At 45.9% G+C, this 20,850-nt stretch overlaps 6 protein-coding genes across 6 annotated transcripts; 3 read left to right on the forward strand and 3 right to left on the reverse strand.

The window, feature by feature from the left end:
- Nucleotides 1-808: 808 nt before the first annotated feature.
- GLAREA_03982 (uncharacterized protein) lies at nt 809-2,548 on the reverse strand (the record flags this gene model as incomplete). The annotated part of the gene is made up of 3 exons (XM_008084235.1): nt 809-1,628; nt 1,684-2,405; nt 2,456-2,548. 3 exons carry the CDS (start codon nt 2,546-2,548, stop codon nt 809-811), a joined length of 1,635 nt encoding a protein of 544 aa, XP_008082426.1.
- Nucleotides 2,549-5,597: 3,049 nt separating this feature from the next.
- GLAREA_03983 (uncharacterized protein) lies at nt 5,598-6,149 on the forward strand (the record flags this gene model as incomplete). The annotated part of the gene is made up of 1 exon (XM_008084236.1): nt 5,598-6,149. One exon carries the CDS (start codon nt 5,598-5,600, stop codon nt 6,147-6,149), a length of 552 nt encoding a protein of 183 aa, XP_008082427.1.
- Nucleotides 6,150-7,377: 1,228 nt separating this feature from the next.
- GLAREA_03984 (Protein kinase-like (PK-like)) lies at nt 7,378-9,527 on the reverse strand (the record flags this gene model as incomplete). Its single annotated transcript, XM_008084237.1, has 3 exons — nt 7,378-8,601; nt 8,652-9,053; nt 9,198-9,527. The coding sequence occupies 3 exons, from the start codon at nt 9,525-9,527 to the stop codon at nt 7,378-7,380; spliced, it is 1,956 nt and encodes a 651-aa protein (XP_008082428.1).
- A 637-nt stretch (nt 9,528-10,164) lies between these two features.
- Nucleotides 10,165-11,844, forward strand: GLAREA_03985 (uncharacterized protein; the record flags this gene model as incomplete). The annotated part of the gene is made up of 3 exons (XM_008084238.1): nt 10,165-10,268; nt 10,321-10,374; nt 10,425-11,844. The coding sequence occupies 3 exons, from the start codon at nt 10,165-10,167 to the stop codon at nt 11,842-11,844; spliced, it is 1,578 nt and encodes a 525-aa protein (XP_008082429.1).
- A 1,073-nt stretch (nt 11,845-12,917) lies between these two features.
- Nucleotides 12,918-14,079, reverse strand: GLAREA_03986 (NAD(P)-binding Rossmann-fold containing protein; the record flags this gene model as incomplete). Its single annotated transcript, XM_008084239.1, has 4 exons — nt 12,918-13,104; nt 13,162-13,270; nt 13,324-13,788; nt 13,839-14,079. The coding sequence occupies 4 exons, from the start codon at nt 14,077-14,079 to the stop codon at nt 12,918-12,920; spliced, it is 1,002 nt and encodes a 333-aa protein (XP_008082430.1).
- A 1,842-nt stretch (nt 14,080-15,921) lies between these two features.
- On the forward strand, nt 15,922-17,431 carry GLAREA_03987 (uncharacterized protein; the record flags this gene model as incomplete). The annotated part of the gene is made up of 2 exons (XM_008084240.1): nt 15,922-16,670; nt 16,720-17,431. 2 exons carry the CDS (start codon nt 15,922-15,924, stop codon nt 17,429-17,431), a joined length of 1,461 nt encoding a protein of 486 aa, XP_008082431.1.
- Between the last annotated feature and the right edge of the window lie 3,419 nt (nt 17,432-20,850).

A 20,850-nucleotide genomic window follows, 5' to 3' on the forward strand; every position in this document is an offset into this window, starting at 1 on the left:
AATATTTAGCGTTGGGACACGGGAGTACTTGTGGTAGTGCATGGTCTTGGAGATTGGGAGTTTGGACTTGGGATTTGGTTGGCTGGCGGGTTGGAAATTACATGTGCTCGACTCTACGTAGCATAGATATGCGCCTGAATTACATATCTGTCTACTTTAGCTTGTTTCTTCCTCTGAGTTGGGATTTTTATCCTTTTTGATTGCACGGGTGCACCAGGTGGTTGTGGTTGTACTGGATTTGAGGATTTGTTGAAGCTTTTGTGCAGAGTCTCGATTCAATGTTAACCCCTAAGCCCTTCTCGCTTAACCCCCTTTTCACGGGTTTCGGTATATTGGGAATCCTTACGTCTAGGGTCTGGACTTTTCTTGGAGTTGAATTTTCAGCTGATGTGACTTACTGAGTTCAAAATGTACCAAGGGGTCTGCAATTGGGGTTCTAGGGCAGCGGGATTAGTGAGGTGGTTGGTTATGTTTAGGGGGTGGATCCACCTGTGCTAAGCGAGAGCGTCGGGATGTAATGCGAGATCTGGAAGAGATTTTAAGCGGCGGTGGAACGAGTAAGATAGAGCGATTGGTGGGATTATTAGAGAAAGGAGAATTTTGAAATATTGGTGATTACAAAGTATTGGCGGTATATTGAGGAGTCTTACGCTACATTTTGACTCGGAATAAAATTTATGGAGTAGATAAGAAGAAGCGGACGTGGGTGGAGATGGAGACATTTGATAACCAAGGAATGAGGAGCGAGGAGCCAAAGTATTCCTATTTCTGGGAGATTCAACGACTTAAGCTGTAGGCGCGTTGGTAGCTATCGGCGCAGGGTCCTCTTCTTCTGCTTCCTCCTCCTCATCTCCTCCCTCATCCCCCCTCCTTCTTCTCCCCCCTCCGCGTCTTCGCCAGACTCCTCCTCTCCATCGTCCTCGTCCGCCTCTTCATCTTCACCATCTCCTCCGGCCGCGTCATCAGCATCCTCGTCTTCATCTGCCGCGGTGTTGTCTTCTTCTGCAACTTCGCTTCCGGCGTCGTCTTCCTCCGCGTTTCCATCACCTTCCTCTTCTCCAGCCTCATCGTCCTCCCCAGCTTCTCCGTCATCTTCATCCGCATCTTCAGCGTCGTCGTCCTCGTCAGCTTCTTCTTCGCCCGCTTCTTCGTCACCTCCCTCTGCATCGTCATTATCATCGTCATCGCCACCCCCAGGAGCGACTGCTAATGCATTCAAACTCCTCGGATTAGTACCACCCGCCGCAAAAGATGAAATTCCAATCGAACCCTTCTTATTTGGCAGCCCCTTATTCTTCTTCAACTCAGTGACTCCAAAGTACTGCAACACATTCTGGCTAGTCGACTTATCCAAAGCTTTCTGCTTCTTAGCCATGACATTGTCCTTACCCAACTGCTCGTAGTAATCGTCCAGCAAGGCATCATCTGTAGGTACTTTAGCCTTGGGCTTCGGCGTACTAGCCGCTTGGCCTTGCTCCCCAAGGAGTACCCGAATCATTCGCTGGCAGTTGATACATGGATCCTCTAACGCTCCTTCAAAGGCTCCGAACGTATAAGCTCCTGTTTTGGGGGCTTTGGGAGGTGCCATTGCTAGACCGTAGATGGTTTCGCTGGTTTGACCACGCAGGCTAAAGCTCTTCGTCAGTACGCATTCCTGACTTAGCGGTGTTTACTTCAACTTACCGGAAAGGATACCACACAAACTGATTTGACTCAGAGCAGTGCCCAAACAGCTGGAAATCTTGCTTCTCAAACTTCCCAGCTGCGTTCATCTTCATTGGATAAGCGAAATCATCCTTTCTTATCTTACGTTTCTTCCCTTCCGGATCAACATCCTTCTCCGTTGGCGTTTTCGTCTTGAAATTCGTCCCGTTCGTCGCGGCTGCACCAATGATCTTCACCAGTCTAGCTTCTTGAACCTCCGTCTTGCCTGGCTGTTCCGCTGGTTTACCACCCACATCCGTAGGGATCGTCGAACCAAGTACGATCTTAAGCGGTACCTCTTTGGCATTTTCTACCCAGGTGATGGAGTGCATATTCGGCAGGAAGTTGTTACTAACAAGGAGCTTCGACCAGCGGCAAAACAAACTTAGTAAAGGCATGTAGAAGTTTCCTGCCGTGGGTGCTTTTGGACCTGCATCAACGATGGGATCGAATAATGCCGCTCGTGCCATGCAGTATCCCAGGAGATCGAAGACCGTGTAGTGTGGTAAATCCACTCCGCCCAGCGGGAGCATGATTGGGTCAAGTACCGGATAGGGAGGCGTTCCTTGCGCGGTTGGTGTCAAGAAGATCAATCCCGTCAATACCCCATTTGTCAAGTTGAATTTTGACACGATGTTGGTAGCCATACGGTCGGTCTTCATATCTTTATATGCACAGACTTTTTTGACAAATGCGATTACCTAGGTAGGGGGTTAGTTCTGGATCTCGAAAGGAAGGTGGGAATGGTGACCTCTTCGGGCGTGTCTATCTCGAAACATTTGTCCCATGTGTAATCTGTAAAGGCTAGGAAAGGTCCTACACCTCGTGGTACGGCAGCAGCCATAATGTTGTTATCTTTTCGCGCTTGTAGAAAGTAGATTGATTACGGGATTTTTTCTTGTACTGGCTTGAGAACTATAAGCGTGGTGAAGAAGACTTCTTATGTATTTCCCATCTTCAGTCCGTTCCAACACATCTTATTATACTCCCTCCGCCACCTCATCCACCACCCACCACTTCGGCAATCCAGAACTCTCACCACAATATCAGCTAATTTTCCTTGCTAAGCCCGTCAAAGACGCTTCTTCCGTAACCAGTCATTGCAACCATAACCACCATAAACAACTTCATCTGGAGTTGCGGCTGAAGATTAGTTTGGGATTACAAATATGACTACTTTGAACGCGGGTACCACTCTACCTAAACATACACGGCTATTCGGGCTCAGCTATGTGATTAGGTAAGACTTAGTGTGGTAATCCGGATATCGGGTATTGAGGTGAGGAAGCTGACGCTTAGCGAGACGATGAGGCGGAATTTGTAGTCTAGCGGTTTTGGAACCTCACGACAGCTGGTACATGTCATGAGTCTTTTGTTATTCTCGGTACTTTGATTCATTTCTTGAGACTTTTAAAATCGATCTAAAGTTGGGCTGAGAGTCATTTTTAAGAGTTTCCCCGCCTGGCGATTTTTCCAGACCTCGATTCATTTCGGGCTCATCGTTTATCACAACATTGATCAACCCTAAAAAAAACATATATCTGATTATTTGAGAAGTTTAGCAAATGGTGCTCTTGCCATGTCGACTAATTTGCTTCGCAATATTTTACTCATCATTTGTTCACCTCTTCCTCGGTAATTGGTCGATTCCGCAGAGAAGTAGTTCATTGTAAAATTTGCAAAGGTCCTTCGAACACGTTCCTTATGATTACTTGTGACTCTATTGGTGGTATTTTCCCTACACCACCTGAAAGATATTCAAAACATACCAAAAAGCCCGTCTTCCTTCCGTGCTTCTACTTGAATCCCAGTATTATTATGCTTAAACACTTGTACCTTTGACTTTCGAGTCCGTTTCAACCACCTCCTCGACCGCCGCAAGGCACAAACTCAAGTCAAAGAGTTATGTAAAAGGTTATAATGATTGTATATGAAGGATCTTGACAATCGAGTCTACGAAGGCTAGACGGCCCTTCGTAATTCTAGTTGTAGGCCTTATGTGTCCACTATAATCGTTAAGATTATCATGTCTCCAGCCTGATACGAAGCAGAAATAAAATGGAAATATAAGGGAGACGTTGAGATGACGTTGTGCAAAAACTTAAATCAACGATAGCAAGCCTACTGAAGTGAGACCCATGAGACCCGGGAAGTGAGCGCCAACGCGAAAGAGAAGGAGAGGAAGAGCGTGGCTACATTCAAATCTTTAAATTGAGGCTATCCCCAACATTGCGATTGCGCCATACTTGGTTTGGAGGAAAATTCCAATGTCTCACCATGTATGCCGATCAATTGGGTGTGGATGTTGGTTGGCGTACATTTCCGATCCTGCGGCTGACCACCAATAAAGTATTCGAGCCGCTTTTGCATATGATGGACACCATCACCAGTGGGTCGCAGGTCTGACGAGACACCTTCTCACAATGGGATACCCATGAATTTATCTTTAAGGCTTAATTTGTTTAATGACATTGAGTAAATATACTTTATTGATGCAGGTCACAATAGAACAAATTTAGCTCGGCCAAACCTTAAATTAACCACCATGACCCCTGAAATAGCGACTTCGTCTGGGAAGACGAACGGGCTGCTGATATATAGGCCGGCTATAATAAGATGCGCAATTTCCAACAACAGTCCAACATGCTCAACAGGGTTCAGCCAAAAGTCCAACAGAAACAACTTCACAAGCTTAGACATCTCTTCTGCTCTCTTCTTGTTCGTTCCGCATCGCACATAGAACGAAATATCAGCCGGTCTTCCTCCCGTTTTTTACAATCGTCACAATTCCGCTTCTTATCATGTCGTTTTCACTGTCGTTCCTAGACCTCCCCGAAAAAATACGAACGGGGATCTACTCATATTCAGGATTAATTCGGCCATGTCCCATTGAGCTGAACGTGCCTACTGGGTACCATCCGCAGGTCTACAATAATCGAGGAGAATACCGTAATTGGGAGAGTGAGGATTGTGTATATCCTATCCGCAAGCATGGAGGGGACATCTCTCACGGGACATTGAATGAAACGCCTGATTGTGTATGCGATAAGCTGCCAACTCAGCTGCTTCTTGTGTCTAAGAGCTTTTACGAAGATTGTTTCTCAGCGCTCTATGCGAAGAACAAATTCTTGCTTCGAGTTTCAGGTGTCAGCGATCTTGTTTTACTTTTGGGGTTAGACTCCCACCTCCTTTCGACAATGAACTCGCTACTCCTTAGACTCAATTCATGGCCCTGCCAAAGAGGACACGAAAATCTTTCTTCCCGTGCAAGATGTTACCATTGCAAAGCTCCTGCGATAAGATCTGACTATGCGTTTGACGTAGCATCTCTTGCTGGAAAAGATCTTCTTACAGAATGGGAAAAGGTTGCGCTGCATCTCGCCTAGGCAGTTACACCTGCACGCTTAAAGCTCCCATTTATATGCGACGTAGCAAACTTGGACTCCGGAAAAGCGATCATTGAGCCTCTGTTAAGGCTGCCTCCCTTACGGCAAAGCACTATTCGATTAAGTCGACATCTAAATTACCAAATAAGTACTCTGGCTCGAGAGACTTCTGAACGAACAACTCAGATGGTCACTCAAAGCTCTCGGTTCCTTCTTTACAAACATCTTCCTCGGGAGATATGGCTACAAATATTAGAGTACACACAGCTAAGCCGACAAGATGGTCACAATACACACGACGATAACCCGCTTCGCATTCGAGGGAGTAAGCTGTTTGGAGGCCATGGTCGCTACAGGTACAAAGCCCACGGATGTTGCAGAAAATGCACGGAAACAACGATGGATTGTTGTTGTCCACCGCAGCGTGCTGCTTACTCGAGTGCATGCATTTGTCGACAAATCCCCTTTGCACTATTCTTCGTTAATAAGCAAATGCGCCAAGATGCCATGGCCGTTTTCTTTCGAAGTAACTGTTTCGACTTCGACCAGGATCCAGAGAAGACTATCGACTTCTTATCGCGTCTCCCCATGGAAAGTTTCAGATATGTTCGACAGATACAATTTCGATTCGATGAGACACGTGTCAAACACTGGATTAAACTAGACTACAACAACCAATGGCTCAAGTTAGTAGAATATCTCAAGATTCATCTCAATATTCCTCAATCGTCAATTATTGTCGAGGCGGAAACGTATGATTTAGGTTCCGACCTGGACCGCTATAACAATTACTACAGGGATTCAAACCCCATTTATGATGTTTATTGTGATATCACACGGTCTTTGCGCAAGCTTGGCGGATTGGGCCATATTGAATTTCGCCTAGGATGGTTCGCTTATCTTCAACCCTTCATGTCGAGGGCAGTTGCTGGGGAGGGCTATGAAGATGTATATCCAGAACTTGAGCCTTTTGACGGTGACCGGTTTGATAAGATTCCTCACTGGTTCAATATGGAGGATTTTACACGAGATTCTAAATTAAAGTTCAATTTTCCCTAACAACAAGACGCAAGACAACACTACTTTTACAAAAAAGCAAATCACAATCAACGCCGTTGCGCCACAACCCATCAACAAAGTTACCAAAATCTCCTCCTATCTCAAACAAATCTTTTCTAAAGACACGCATATTTGTTGCCAATTAACTAAATCCCGCGTAGACCTTCACAAAAACGATATCTTCTCGATTAGGCCGCTTTTACCACCGCTCCGTTGAGAGTGATAGAAAAACCCTTTTTAGTAGATTTGATTGGGCTCAGGGATGGCAAAGCCTGTGTCATGGACGACTGAGTTGCTCTAGACGCAGTCGATATAGGTGTAGGGGCGTGCGATCTTGAAGACTTTGCCAAGGACACCGATTTTGTTGCTAAAGTTTTGGCCAACGCGTATGAAAGTGGCTTGGAACTGGATTTGGGTAATTTCGATCCAAGAGAAGGAGTTTTAGAAGGCTTGGAGTTGGATGACTTAGGATCGTGAGGCTTCGTTTGTTATTTTCCCCCACTTGGTTTGACTTCTTGGGGGGTGGTTGCTCAGATGGTGATTTAGGCGCTTTTTTCATTGCCTCGTATATGGAGCCGTCCAATCTTGGACCACCCTCTATCTAGATCTTTCCGAAAGGAACCTTGACCTTTCGTGTAGCAGGTAATCCTCACAGCCCCAAACTACACAATTGTTGTGATCCGAGCAAGGGGGTATTGAGCCAACACCTGGCCGATCGGTATGTATTACGGTTCCATATTTGTCATAATCGTGTCTCCCAAACTATATTGTCTGCCTTCGGCCTTAGCAAAGGCACCAATTTCGGCACGATTACCTTGCGTACGATGAGGTAGGACCACCTTCCCACGCACAGGAGTTGATATACTCCTGCGAGCGCCAGATTATATTGTATGGTATTTATATAATCTTTCAAAACGTAGTATTACTTAACTCTAATTTATGATAAAGATCTTCTCTCTATGTAGTGATTGATGTTGTAACAACTGAAGTATATACTTAAGATCATGGTGCTGCCAGATAGTCGAGCTTGAACCGAACCTCAATTTCACAACTATCGTGTGTTTTGTCTATAATAATCAGCAACTGAAGCTTTTTAAAAGACGATGTTTGCAAGTTACGTACGTACGCTTAGCCGTATGCTGGCATAATCCATCGTTGGGGTGTCCATGGCTTACTGCAAATTATATCGCGCACCTCAAGCCTCTGAACCATTCGATTAGAGTTCGCTCTAGAAAGACTCTGCACCAGGAAGGGGCATCAGCAGAAGTGCATCCATATACTCGTTTTTTCGACTTTCTGTCCAGGACTTTTTACTATCCTTCCAGGAATTGCTTCCAAAGCTTTGGGTCTCAACATTCCCAGCATAAAGTGGCTTCGCGACAGTGGCAACTAGACCCTCCCCTGTACGGCTTTCTTGATGCTGGGCCACTGGTGAGCCCAGTGGATATAGGAGCAAGTCATTTCCCTTAGATATCTCAGCAGGTTGCGAAAGCTCTTCAGTGATCTGGGATTTCGATAATTTGGACGATTTTCCCCAGCTGCTGAAACTCAAATCACCATCATCACCCCCACCCAGATACTCAGCAATGGAGGATCCGTACTGTACACGGCCATCCCTAAATACCCCGAGTAGTGGGTCACTTCCTTCATGCATAGAAGACTTTGAAGAGGTCGTCTGCTGTCGTTTGGTGTCGTTTTTTGAACTCCCTGCCGGAGGAGCTGTCCGCTTACTTTTCCTCAAAGATGTTGAGACATCAGAATTGGGAAGGGGGCTGGCCCACGTTACAAGCTCTGTCACCGTGCCAACGTTTAGAGACTTTGATAGCACTGCTTTTGTTTTGTTTTGAAGAAACGATTCCTGTGTTGGAGTTGATCTACGCGATATTCGGGTAAGTTCCATTGCATCTTCCTGACACTTCTTTGCAGAGCCACGACACCGCGGATCCATAATTAACATGCTGTTGGTCAATAAGTCAATCAAGGGACGAGATTCATGAGTTATGGCAAATTCAACAATCTGTCTACACCATTTCTGCCCAGTATTGAGGGGTTTGGGCAGCGTATATGCCGATTGGAAGATCACTAAACCGAAAGACCATACGTCCACTTTCGAGGTATATATATCTCCTGAGAAAACCTCTGGTGCCTGGTAGTAGGGTGATCCGCATTGTGTCGCCAAATCCTGCCCAATTTTGGAAAGTCCGAAATCCGCAAATTTCATATGAATTGGATTTCGGAACCATATCAGGATATTTTCCGGTTTAATATCACGATGAACGATGGGTATGGAGAAGCCGTGAAGGTATTCTAGGGCGGACAATCCTTGTTGGAGTAGGGCGATAGATTCACCAGACTGGATATTGTTTTGGTCTGCAAGGGTTCCAAACATTGCGTATTCCAAAACTAGTTGAGGCGGTTGAGTTATGAACTCCACCATCTTAATGACATGGTCCTGGGCATGTCAATATCGAATTCCCCAGTAAAGAACAGACATTCACTCACGTGTGATATTTTAGCCAGTGTAGCGGCTTCTCGCGCCAAGAAAGTGACGGAATTTGGTGTTTTTAAGTTTGGCACTTTAACTGCATATTCTACACCGGTGCTAACATTCCACTCGTGTCGAACAAATCCGAAAGTTCCTGCACCGAGCTCCTCCTGAACGATGGTCAACCTTTCCCCTTCTTTAGCAGGCGTGTGCGCTCCACTGGGAAGTGCTGTGGGGTTTGAACTCCGGATCCCGAGTTGTCCAATTGGCAGGGTGTTATTTGCTTTGAGATTCTCAAGAAATTGGTCCACTCGAGTATTGTACTGTTGAAGATCATGTTCGAAAGGTGCGACAACGATGCGGAAGTAGATATCCACTATTTTGATCATAATAGATGTTTGTCCGTCCTTAAGCAGCCTCTGACCATCAACGATCCAAGTGAAATTTCGTCGGCTGGAGTCCCCTTGTGCGTTGTATGTTACTGTAGTCCCATTTCTCGAGAAATCTCGCAGTATTAATCGTCTCTAGTCATCAAATGTGAAAGCACAATGAGCCCGACTGACTTTAGGTTGGCTTGGGAGGATGATATCACAGTCTGGACCGGATCCTAGCACAATACCTCTCAAGCCCTTAGGACCAGGCTTAAAGAGCAGTGGAATTCCCTGCAGTAATTTCTCACTCGCAGTATCGAAGGTTTCGGAGTTGTCTTCTTGCGATAGCATTGATCCTGGTGTCTCCACGCCGCTGCGCGACATGGAAATGTCTGGATCGACTTGTCGTGAGATGTCCTCCACCGTATTCATCCGGACTGCGTCCCATGCCAGTTGACAGTTTTTGCTTCGCCGTTCTTCTCCTATCGGAAGCAAGCGGGCGATCAAGTTGGGATATTCCATTGGTTGCGGTGGACAAAATAGACGACAATCGACCCACGATATTTGTTCAATCAAGTTGACACAATAACGGATATTTCGTGTATTACTGTGAGGAAATTTGTTGTTTTGAACTTCCATTCCACCATATATCATACATGCAGTCGCCAGTAATTCCAACAGTAAAGCACCATGTCGAAGCCAGTCGTGCTCTGCTGTAGGCGCGCACCAGGGGGTGGGGCGCCTAGCGCCTACGATTTGTTTTACATCTCCAAATAGCCACGGTTGGTTTCAACGTGAGAAGAGCGTATTGGTAGAACTATCTATTATTGGAATTTCTAGACCATGAAGTTCTATGAGCGCTAACTAGTTTTGAAAGAGATCCGTGGATGACCTGGCGACCCCACTATCGTTCTGTGGACTGCGGCCGGCGCGTCAAATCTTCGCAGCCCATTCGCCCTGAAAGATTTCCATAGACTCACCTACTCACATAAATTCGAAGGCGACCTCTTAGCACAAGACGGCCGTTCAAATCGTGATATCGGAATAACAATGCCGGTGTATAATTAACAACAACTTAGACTGGATCTCTAGAGGCTCCTGGTTGTTCTCTGCGCAGACCGTTCCGTTCAGAATACAACCCCCTGTAGAATTGTCAATTATGGCGACGACAAAACAAAGTCTAGTCCCAAATACCGTCTTGGTGTCTGACATTGTCAATTACACCGACAGTGAGCTGGACCGTTACATAGCCATGAACGGCAGGTTAGTACTGCTTGCCACTTTTGGTTCTTGAGTTTGCACTGAACTCACGCAGAAGCATCTTCGCAGATCCAAAGACGTTGACGGAAGACTTTTTGCAGCGATTAAGGTGAGATTTTTCTCTTTGTCTGTCCTTATTCCTGTGGTAACAATTTATAGAGATCGAGCTTCAGGGGCCTATATTCCCGCTCAAAGCTTGGTTGATCTTGATGAGGTTACGAACCGACTGGAGAAGGAGGGTCCAGAACGGCTTGCACGTGCTCCCTCCCCACCCTCAACCTTGTCCATGGATGATGAGGAATCATATCATTATGACCTAGATCAAGATACGGATGTTTACAACTGTCTTGTCAGCGAGGGTGGGCGACCTTCGCATCCCGTCAGCCTTGGACGAGATATTCTGGCAGACCCAGGACCCTATCGAGATATCATATCTTACTGGCAAAACGGAAATGAACAAAACTGGCGGATTTTCGAATCACAACAAGGAGAGTGGAGGACATTTTGCGTCTTCCAACGGACTAACCGATGCAAAAATCGCTTCCCAAAGTTTGTTAAAATTCTTCAGGACACCTTGGCCAGGCATGACTTTAAGCATCCCTACACACTCAGCGAAGATCCCAAAGTACAGGATAAATTGTCCATGTGGATTGAGTTTCTTGCTTACGAAAATTGGCTATATGATAAAGACATGGCATTCTTGAGCCGCAATCGACCCCAATACGTGAAGGCATGGAAGAAGCTTGTGGACTCCAATGTACTGAGACCCGATGAGACCGAAGAGTCTGTATGGAAACAAGGCTTCGCAGGTAGACTCAAAGATGTGAATGAAGAAGAGGCTGCTGGAAAGGCGGTAGAGGCTGCAAAGGTATCTGTAACTTTGGCCGAGAACCGTCTGGCCCGCTCGAGCCATTCCGATACCGCATCTAAACTTCTTCCAGCAGCAGCTCAGTCTCAGCTAGACACTGCAGTCAGACGTTTTGAGTCCATTAAGAGGCGAATTGACGGCCTGATTGATTTCGAGTCAAAAACATATACATTAAACGTTTTGTGCTACCCCCCGAAACGAAGCTACCAACTCACTACACACGACGCGGAGCGCCGTCCCATTTTAATACGTTGGATTGTAGAGCAGATACCTTTGATCAAGGCCGAATTAGAGTCGGTAATTGGGAGTGAAAATCGCAAAAAAAGTCCTAATATTCAGAAACCGTCTCATGAAGGTCGTAAGACGGGGACATCCCCCCCCAAGAACTTCGAAAATTTGACCTTAGATCATCTAGTTTTAACAGATCCAACCGCTCAACAAGAGAAGCCAACCGATCCCAATGGCACCTCTGGTGCGAGATCACCACTTAATTCACGACGCACTCTCCGCTCACCTCTTGCCAAAAGGCCCACTATTGAGTCCGGTGCCACAGAAGCGAATGCAAGAAGAGCGAAGAAAGCAAAGTCAAAGTCGTCGATTAAAGAGACATCATGCTCGACGGGAAAAGCCGACTCAAATGGCTCAACGGCTCAGTCGTATTTCCCCAGGAGGAGCACACGAACAAAAAGGCCACCGGATAGGTTTCAATAGCCTTGTAGTCCTTAATAATTTGTTTGCCAATTCAAAAAACTCGCATAACACAGCACATCCATCATTCAATACCCCCACGACCAAATAATCTCAGGGGCATTAATGCCTCACAACATAGCAAAAGTGCTATTGAACTGTATCACGGCTGGAACATGTGTTGGGGTACTTGCTATCACATGCGATGCAGCAACAGACACCATCCTGCTATAGACCCCATTGATAGACGTTGTATCTGTCTGCAACGACCAGCCGGACATTATGTACAGGAGTTTTATCTCTGTAATTTGTTGGTTTGAGATACCCGCTTAACGCGTATCTGTGATCAGTCAAAACCGATCATTTATCTCTTGACTACAATTGTCGGCGGCGAAAACTTAAGGAAGTAAGCGCTAAGGCGCGCAGCCCCAACTACTGCTTGAGAGAACTTTGCTTCGAAGTACAGCATCGAAAGAGTAGCTGCTACCGATCTAAGAGGCATCGTGGAAAATATGGATTAGCGAGTGTTTTGGCATTTGCATGAGTGCCTGTTCAAATCTCACATGTCTCGGCGTGTGATGAGAGGCGTGATCTCAGTACATCTGGAGTGAGGAGCTTCACTTTCAATGCTATGAGGCTGGTATGAGATTGAAAACTAAACCATGAAGTGGGAAATTCACCAAGAAATATGTCTCACACTCCGTCCTTTTTGTATAAGACTGCTGAGCGCGTTATAGAATGCCTAATGTACTGCAGGAGAATACGAACCTTTCCTAATATCGACACTTGAATTGTGTAGTTTCCAGGAATTCACGGGTTTTGAATTGGAGAAATCGTGTCAGAATAAAGAAAAGAGATTGTTGCGGTTCCAACTTGACGAGAATTCCCGTTCACTACAACGAGGGTTATAGCTGTTTTTGAATTCAGAAAGTTTCAGGAACGGTTCTAGAAGCTTATAACAAGCTGTCTGTGTTAGAGAAAAGAGTTGTTAAATGACTGCTCGAAATATTCTAGCTGACGTTACTGCTTTTATCGACATCTGTAACTTGCCATAAAAGGCTCCCAACTGCTATTGAAAGCCATTTCTAAGCTCTTGCTCACAGCCCATCGATATTCCCCTTGACAGACTCTTCAAGGGATGTAAATCCCGACTTCCCGAAACCTTTCAGTATCTCGTTTCCACGAGCATTGTCGACTGTCGACAAATCTCTAGCATTATCATCAGCATAGTCATCGATAATTTTCTCATTCGGCCTGAGTTTCCGCATAATTCGCAGGATGTCACTGGTGAAGTGTCTCGTCAGTACAGAAATCTAAATATATATGAGGTCGAAAACTTACTTCCAATTCCACGGCTCCGCAAATGCAATAATTCTCTCGTTTTTGATCAAAGGATCAGTCATACAAGCCAAATGCAAAAGCGCTACGTCCTGGACATCGACAAACCATTCTGTGTTCAATCACGTGAGCATCCTGGCACAACACGAGACAAGATGCACTTACGAGGAGGAAGATGCTGCTGTTCTCCCTTGTAAAGAGCATTAACGAACCCAGCAGTCGAAACATGTAAATTCCTATCCAAAATTTTGCCAAACACTGTATCCGGCAACACAGCATTGACCACAAAACCCGGTTTATTCTCCTCCACGAACTTCCAAAGCGCTCTCTCGGCTTCTACTTTGCTCGCTGAGTAGACTGCATAGGCGCGCATTGGTTCGTAGGGCGGAGGTGCCCAGGCTTCGTCGACAACGGCATCGTTCCAGGTTTTGGAGTCGATGTGGAAGACTTTGTTTGGGATGGGTGAAGCGGCTGCCGTGGAAGAGGAAGTGAAAACGAAGCGTTTCACTGTTGCTGAGGAGGCGGCTGATTTGAGAATACTTTTGATTCCGGCGATGACTTCAGGAATGACGGCGTTAGGATCGGCTTTGAAGGTTAGATTCGAGGCGACGTGCGCTATTGCAGAAACTCCTACCATGGGTTAGCGATGATTGGGACAGAAGACGAGGGTTGATTTGAACCTTTAACGGCGTCATCAAAAGCGCCATCTTCAGCCATATTTGGCACCACAACTGCTTCAAATCTTCCTGCTCCATGCTTTTCCTCCCATAACTTCGTTAATCTTTCCAGTTTCTTCAGATCTCGAGTTGTTCCTCGGACTCGGTAGCCCGCTTGGAGTGATTGGTCAACAACGTGAGATCCAATGAAGCCATTACATCCTGTGACTAGAACAATTGAGTCTTTCGCAATAGCTGACGTCATGTTGAGCTATGTATTGTTATGATATAGAAAACTTCGAACAATTGCAGAATATATAGGTTGTGGTGTTCATTATTCACTTTTGATTATTAACAACGGACATTGTCCGGAGGCCGAATTTTGTGTCACTTGAGTCGGACTACCGTCGTTCTAGGACGGAACAGAAATTAGCCGAATATGTCTAATCATTTCTAATCCTGAGTGCTTTCAAACCTTGTCATACTGGAGATTAGTCAAAGAAAGTGAATTTTGAAGTTTTGTGAGATGTTCGACACAAAGAGCACTAGTGGTATTATCTTGTCTTTGAGTGAGACATATGTGGAGCCGCTTAACAAGTTTTTCTTATTAATTTAGGGCCAATCACTGCATCAGAATCTTCTTGACAATAAAAAAAAACGTGTTATTAGATCCAACAGAGTGTCACAAAGATAATGCAACAGTTTTCGACTAATCTTCCACTTTGTGACGAATTTATGTGCTTTGTTAGTGCGTGATAAACAGCAATTCTGCTCTTACAAAGACAAAATAACGCCTTCGGGCCATAACATTCAAGAGAAATCCAAGTTATACTAGTACATAAGCAACTACCAGCCCAGATAACAAAATGCCAAATGAAGCAGAGGAGATGACCGAACATGTGATAATGCAGAATTTGAGTAATAACGTGAGCTTGAAGATAAAAAGGAAGTTTATCAAGGAATTCACTAAAGCTCAGTAGCTTTTTAAACCACAATATGTGTTTTAAAGCTTACCTCTCATGCTTTGCCATTTAACTGTCTATGTCATGTGATGATGAGATAGAGGTGTAGCGCAGACCTATAACAGCCTGCATATCCACAATTTAACTGTATCTTTATCAGAACCTTGATTGATTTCATGTAACAAGATCAAAATGATAAGGAACAAGTAGAATGAAAAAACGAAGCGAGCATTGTCACTGAACTATACCCTGCCACGGAAAATGGTGACTACACACTTGGGTTTGATATTGCGCGCAGTGGGGTAAATGCCAGGTCGAGCTCCTAATGTAACACGAGGACTTCGAAGACTGTTGTTCCAGTAGTTCTCCCGTCAGAAAATATCGCTACCTCTGCTGTCTTGTTGTTTGCGATGGCCGGAGCAGATCTGTGGTTGGTTCTGGCATCTTGGGCTTCCTATTGCCATACAAGAACCTCCAGTGCTATTGAAGCCGAACCAAAACTGGGTAATACCCGCACATTTGCATCACCTCTAAATTGCCATAAACTTTGTGAATACGTAACTCGCGTGTGCTCTCCTAATACCTAGGGAGGTAGGTAGCTCATTGAAGATCTTTGGTCCGTGCCCACCAACATATTTCGAAATCGTCCTTGACAAGCGATATCTACACCTCAAATCGCCTCTGCCTCCTATTCCGAATGCAATTGTGGACAGTGTACCATAGTACTCCCATGGAATGTCTCTTCCCATCATGATGGTCATCCTGATGGGGTGTGCCAATCGTGGCAGAAGATCTGGGTCGATCTAAACGGTTGCATCGTTTCTTGCGTTGCAAATCCACGATGGTTCTTGCCGTAGATACTTGGTAACCCGGTACGAAGACCGACTCCCTCAAGGCATGTTCTCGCTCGTGCTTTCCTCTGATGGCTCCGCTGACATCAATAGACTTCTATTCGATGCGACGTTTCCACCAAGGAGAAGGAGCGAGGAGCGGCCATGGAAATGGTAGTCGTCGTACAATTCCATGGGCACTCCGAGTCTCTTCTCACACAACCCCAGAACATAACCAACGCGACTGGTCCGTTTCATAAGGTCCAGCGTGAAAGACAGATCTAAAGAACGAAATCCACACAAAGAAAAGGAGATATGGCGGGCGGATCAGCGCTACTGAGCCCTCCTCGAGGCGCCAGGGCCAAGCAAATTGAAGCAGCATCGAGATCCAACTACCCTCAATTGGCAGCAGAAGCACTTCGACAAGCCTCAGAGAGTGATCGTCTTTTGCCGACTATCCTCTACGCCTCGAACAATCTCGAAGTTCCATCACCCAAAAACAATGCCCGCAGAAAATCGAACCGTTCCAACAGATCACGCAAGTCCATTACATTCAGAGGCTTGAGAGTCAAAACCGGTATCCAGCCAGAGGGGGAGAGTGGCAGATCTGGTTTCCACCCACACAAAATGCTACCAATCTGCTGGCGATCCAGCAGTGATGCTTCCCAGCTCTGCAACATTCTTTGGCCCATTGTCCCTGTAGCGGTATCCATCGACTACGTTCGAGGAGATCTCCATCTCGCGATTTTCATCCTGAATTATATTGCCATGGTACCGTGTGCGAATGCCATTGGCTTTGCTGGCCAGGAAATGGCGAGAAAGTTGCACAAAGTCTTTGGTGTTCTGCTCGAGACAACTCTAGGATCTGTGGTTGAAATTGTCATGTTCATGGTGTTGGTCCGCAATGAGCAATTTCAAGTCATCCAAGCTGCAATCCTCGGTTCGGTACTGGCCACTCAACTTCTTTGTCTTGGTATGTGTTTCATGATCGGTGGTCTCCGTCATGAAGAGCAGGAGTTTGATGAAGAGGTTGGCGAGGTTGGAAGTGATTTGCTCCTCACGGCGTAAGTTTAACCCATTCCTAGTTTTGGACTGCTGCTGACATCAACATAGTGGATTTGGTCTTATAATCCCAACTGTCTTTCATGCTGCTGTCAGTGCTGAAGGTAGTGCCACAAAAGCCGAAATCGACGATAAAGTTCTTCACATTTCCCGGATTACATCTTTACTTCTAATCAGCTCCTACGTAATTTATGTCTGGTTCCAGATGCGTACTCATGCGAGCATCTACGATGCCATATTTGAGGCTGACGAGGAGCGAGACACCGATCGCGAGGAGGATCTTTCGAAAGACAAGCTGACGTTCACGGAGTGCGTTGTGGCACTCGTCGTTTCGATCACTCTCGTCGCTGTTATTGCGATCAACCTTGTTGAAGAAATTGAATACATCGTTGAAGAGCGCGGTGTGTCGGATATGTTTATTGGCTTGATTTTGGTGCCGTTGGTTGAGAAGTTCGCCGAGCATTTGACTGCTATCGATGAAGCCTGGGACAACCAAATGAACTTAGCACTTGCCCATGTTCTTGGTGCCACTATCCAGACCTCGCTGTTCAATGGACCATTGGTTGTTCTTGTTGGCTGGGGGCTGGGGCTTTCTATGGATCTCAATCTCGATATCTTCAACATCGTCGTCCTGATCCTTGCTATTCTTGTGGTTGGAAACTTTCTGCGAGACCAGAAGTCAAACTATCTCGAAGGATCCCTCTGTGTCACAGTGTATCTGAACATCGCAGTGGCAGCCTTCTATTATCCGAATCCAAAATGAGACACTTTACGTGGCGCAATATTCGATATGATACACTCAGCTTTTTGCCGATGGGAAATTGACAGAGAAAGGAACAGCTCGCTGAGGTCGAGCAGAGAATAGTTGTGTCGTCCTGTGGGACTACGGTATACCAAACTCATCATGTGAACAAATATCAACACCTCTTCTGAAAGTATACATATATGGGAGAGACATGGATATGTGTGGAATTACATCACTCCTTTTAGGGAGGAGCAATTCGAGGGCAGTCCAATCTTTTGGCTGTGTCATGGAAGCAATTGTGTACTATATTGAAGTAGCTTGAGTCAATTGAAACGATATTGATAAGCCCGCTGCAAGTGCAGCGTCTCTGTGTCATATTCGCTGTGACATATGGCCAAGCTACACTCAAAGGAGTAGCACGTGGTCCAATTCAGTTCTTTTGTCAGTACCAGCTTCGATGTACCACCGAAAGGTACCTTGATCCACTACATTTGATTTCTTAAAGATCAGAAATAATCCTAAGCCTCGCGAAGGCTAGACATAATGTCAAATGAGAGAACAATTTCTTTTTTTTGGCAATTTCTTCGCCATGACATCCTTGATAGCCTGCACGCTTTCGATGTTATAGCCGGAAACACAGATTTGCCAAGCTCACTGAAATGGCCGACCTCCTGTCTTGCGTTCGTTGTGTTGTTTGGGGGAAGCGACCATCGAGATATGCGACAGAATGACTTCATCAACCCGCGAGATTATCATCGCTATCTCATCTGCCAACGGTTGTTGCAAACCCACCAATCCGCGAAAGCCAGCAATGTACACCAAGCGCTAGACAATGCAATCTGTCTTCCCAACCCTGACAACGAGAATCGATAAAATATAGGATGGGTAGTCGCTGTTTCTGGTCTCGAGAAAGGGGAGCCGATCAGCCAGTTGACTCGCCGCTGAGTGGCGTGGATGGTGGGTGGTATGGGCCGATTTTTTATATCCAGTCCTCGAAGCTGCTTTCCTTGCACAATGCACAATGCAGATAGACACCTATCGATGCTAGACTCTCGAGAGGCCGTTTCATGGGCTGGTTGAGACTCAACTATCCAAAACGCACAAACGCTCATTCCTTGATTCGTGCTGCCGCCAGTAGGAGAGTCAGGGCTTTGTGGTATTCTTGACAACAAGGGTCTGCCGATGAGCGCCGCGAACTTCATGGCTGGCATGTGCATCGTCGCATATGATTCCGACTTTCGATTCTTTGGCTTCCATAAAGTACCCAATGATGTCTTCGGGCAAAGTGCTTTCGACATTTTTAATAATCCATCAATTCGGTGTTGGACGCATTGCTTACTCACCCCTAACCCGAGGGCCCTGATTCGAACCAACCCGTTGCCATACGTGTTCTCATTGATTCCGCTTCTCCAGAATCTTGCCATTGTCTTGACTAGGAAGTCACAAGCCGATAGACACTTGGTCGTTCGAACAAGAGTGCGCCTAAGGCCATTACGGTTGACAGGACAGCTTGCTGCAGGCCATGTTGGCTCTGGAGCCAATTGACTTCGATAGATGCCCTTCGATCCTTCCGCTCGATTCTGAATCGTCTTTAGATCGTATTCGACGACTGTTTACGTCGCTCGTGCTCTGTATTCAGAGAGCATTAGGGAACGATGTGCCATGATCTTCGTGTGCGATCTTTGCCTGGCGCCAGTAGAATATGGCCGGCCTAGCATCACAAAATGAGCTTTTGTATTTGGGAGGAAGTAGTAATTCGCAGCATGCCTATCCTGATTCAGACTCGCATACTTTCAGTCATTGCAGACTGAAGAATAATACAGCTCCTGCCGTGTTATTAATTTGATATTTTGGCCTCATCGTGCTGAGGAATGTAGCTTCTTTGGTAGTTGTCCATTACCCCCCTTGCCTTAGGATGTTTCGGACATGGTAGATGACAATCTGGTTCTCAGCTTGCCTTGAGTCTTCTTTTCATCGACGGACGACACCACCAGTGGAGAATTCGATGCTCCTGTTTATTCCAGTTGCTGCCTGGCTCGAGTATTGGATTCCTCCCTGGCGGGGTTTCGCCACCGTGCTGACACGTTAATAACCATCTCGACGACGGAGACGATTGAACGTTTCCCTACGGATAATCAGACAACCTTCCGCGAGATCACTCTGTTGCTGTCCTCAAGCTGCGCCAAATTCTCGTGCCAGATGATTGTTTATTAGATCTTTTGGATGATGTCAAGCCAAGGAACTGGAAAACATATTTACTAGAACGCGAACTCGCTGAATCAGTCAAATTATCGTGTCGCCGATGATTGGTTGAGAGTTGCTGCTTGTTCATTGTTTGATGGGCGATCGCTGCGAGCTGTCTTTTGATCTGTCTAAGACTGAGAATGTATCAGCAATTAGCTGTGCTTTGGACAGCGACGCGGTAACAGATTAGCTCAAAATGTAGCCTGCTCAGTATCGTCATGAAACCATCTATGAATTTTACGAGGAGATGGGAGCCTTAGTGATGCGGGTGGGACATCGATTCGTGGAGCTCAACATGATATCTCGAATAGCTTGATGATTGCCGGCGTCCGCGAAATGCTTTCGTATCTGCTCACGAGCTTGCTCAGCAGCGAGTATAATCCTATGGCTCCATCATCCACTGTCGTGTCTTTCCCGGATGAAGTGGGCGGCGATCCAGTAGCATGTGCCCGCACTTTTTCAGTTCTCCAGCCGCGTTTGGCCATTTTGTGCCTGGACCACTTTGGCCGCAGCCAATCGAATTTTTGACAAGATAGAGGCTTTACGAGAGACTGTGCTGTCGAAATATTAATGGATTGTGGTCCATTATCCGAAGAGGGGTTCGTTCGAGGAGGCTATCGGTTTCGAGACATCTTGGATCCAACTTCCACCCAAATCCCTGAGGAAAATAGGCGATTTCGTCAGTGCTTTCAAAGTAATATCGTTCTTGGAAGAACAGCGAAAATACGAGCAATGATTCCAACAGATGTTGATTTCAAAGTATGCAGATGGTCTAGTTCTCTCGAATACAAAACGCAACAACGATAGGGCAGACCAATGTAGTCCGTGCCATTTCGAACCATTCAACACTTCACACCAATCAGCTTCCGGAATCAACAAAGAATACCCTTTGTTGGCCATGTCACTAACAAACTGTCCAGTATTATGGTGTTAACTTTACTTCGCGCTTAGATGTCTCATGTTCACTTGAGTATCAATCCTCTTGGGATAAACAATGTTTGGTTTTGTCAAGTGGCGAATACTGGAATATTTGATATAATCCCACAGAGCTTTCCGCACTGTACTTGCAACCGAATTTGTTTCTTCTTGCAATTAATGTCCCATTGATTCTATGACGTTGAGATGGAACCTCTTAAACTGCTCTTCGCGATGCGCTGCCCATAAAATAAGTCAGGCGGCGATTTCTGCTTGTG

This window comes from Glarea lozoyensis (genome assembly GCF_000409485.1).
Source record: "Glarea lozoyensis ATCC 20868 chromosome Unknown GLAREA2, whole genome shotgun sequence".
NCBI lineage: Eukaryota > Fungi > Ascomycota > Leotiomycetes > Helotiales > Helotiaceae > Glarea > Glarea lozoyensis.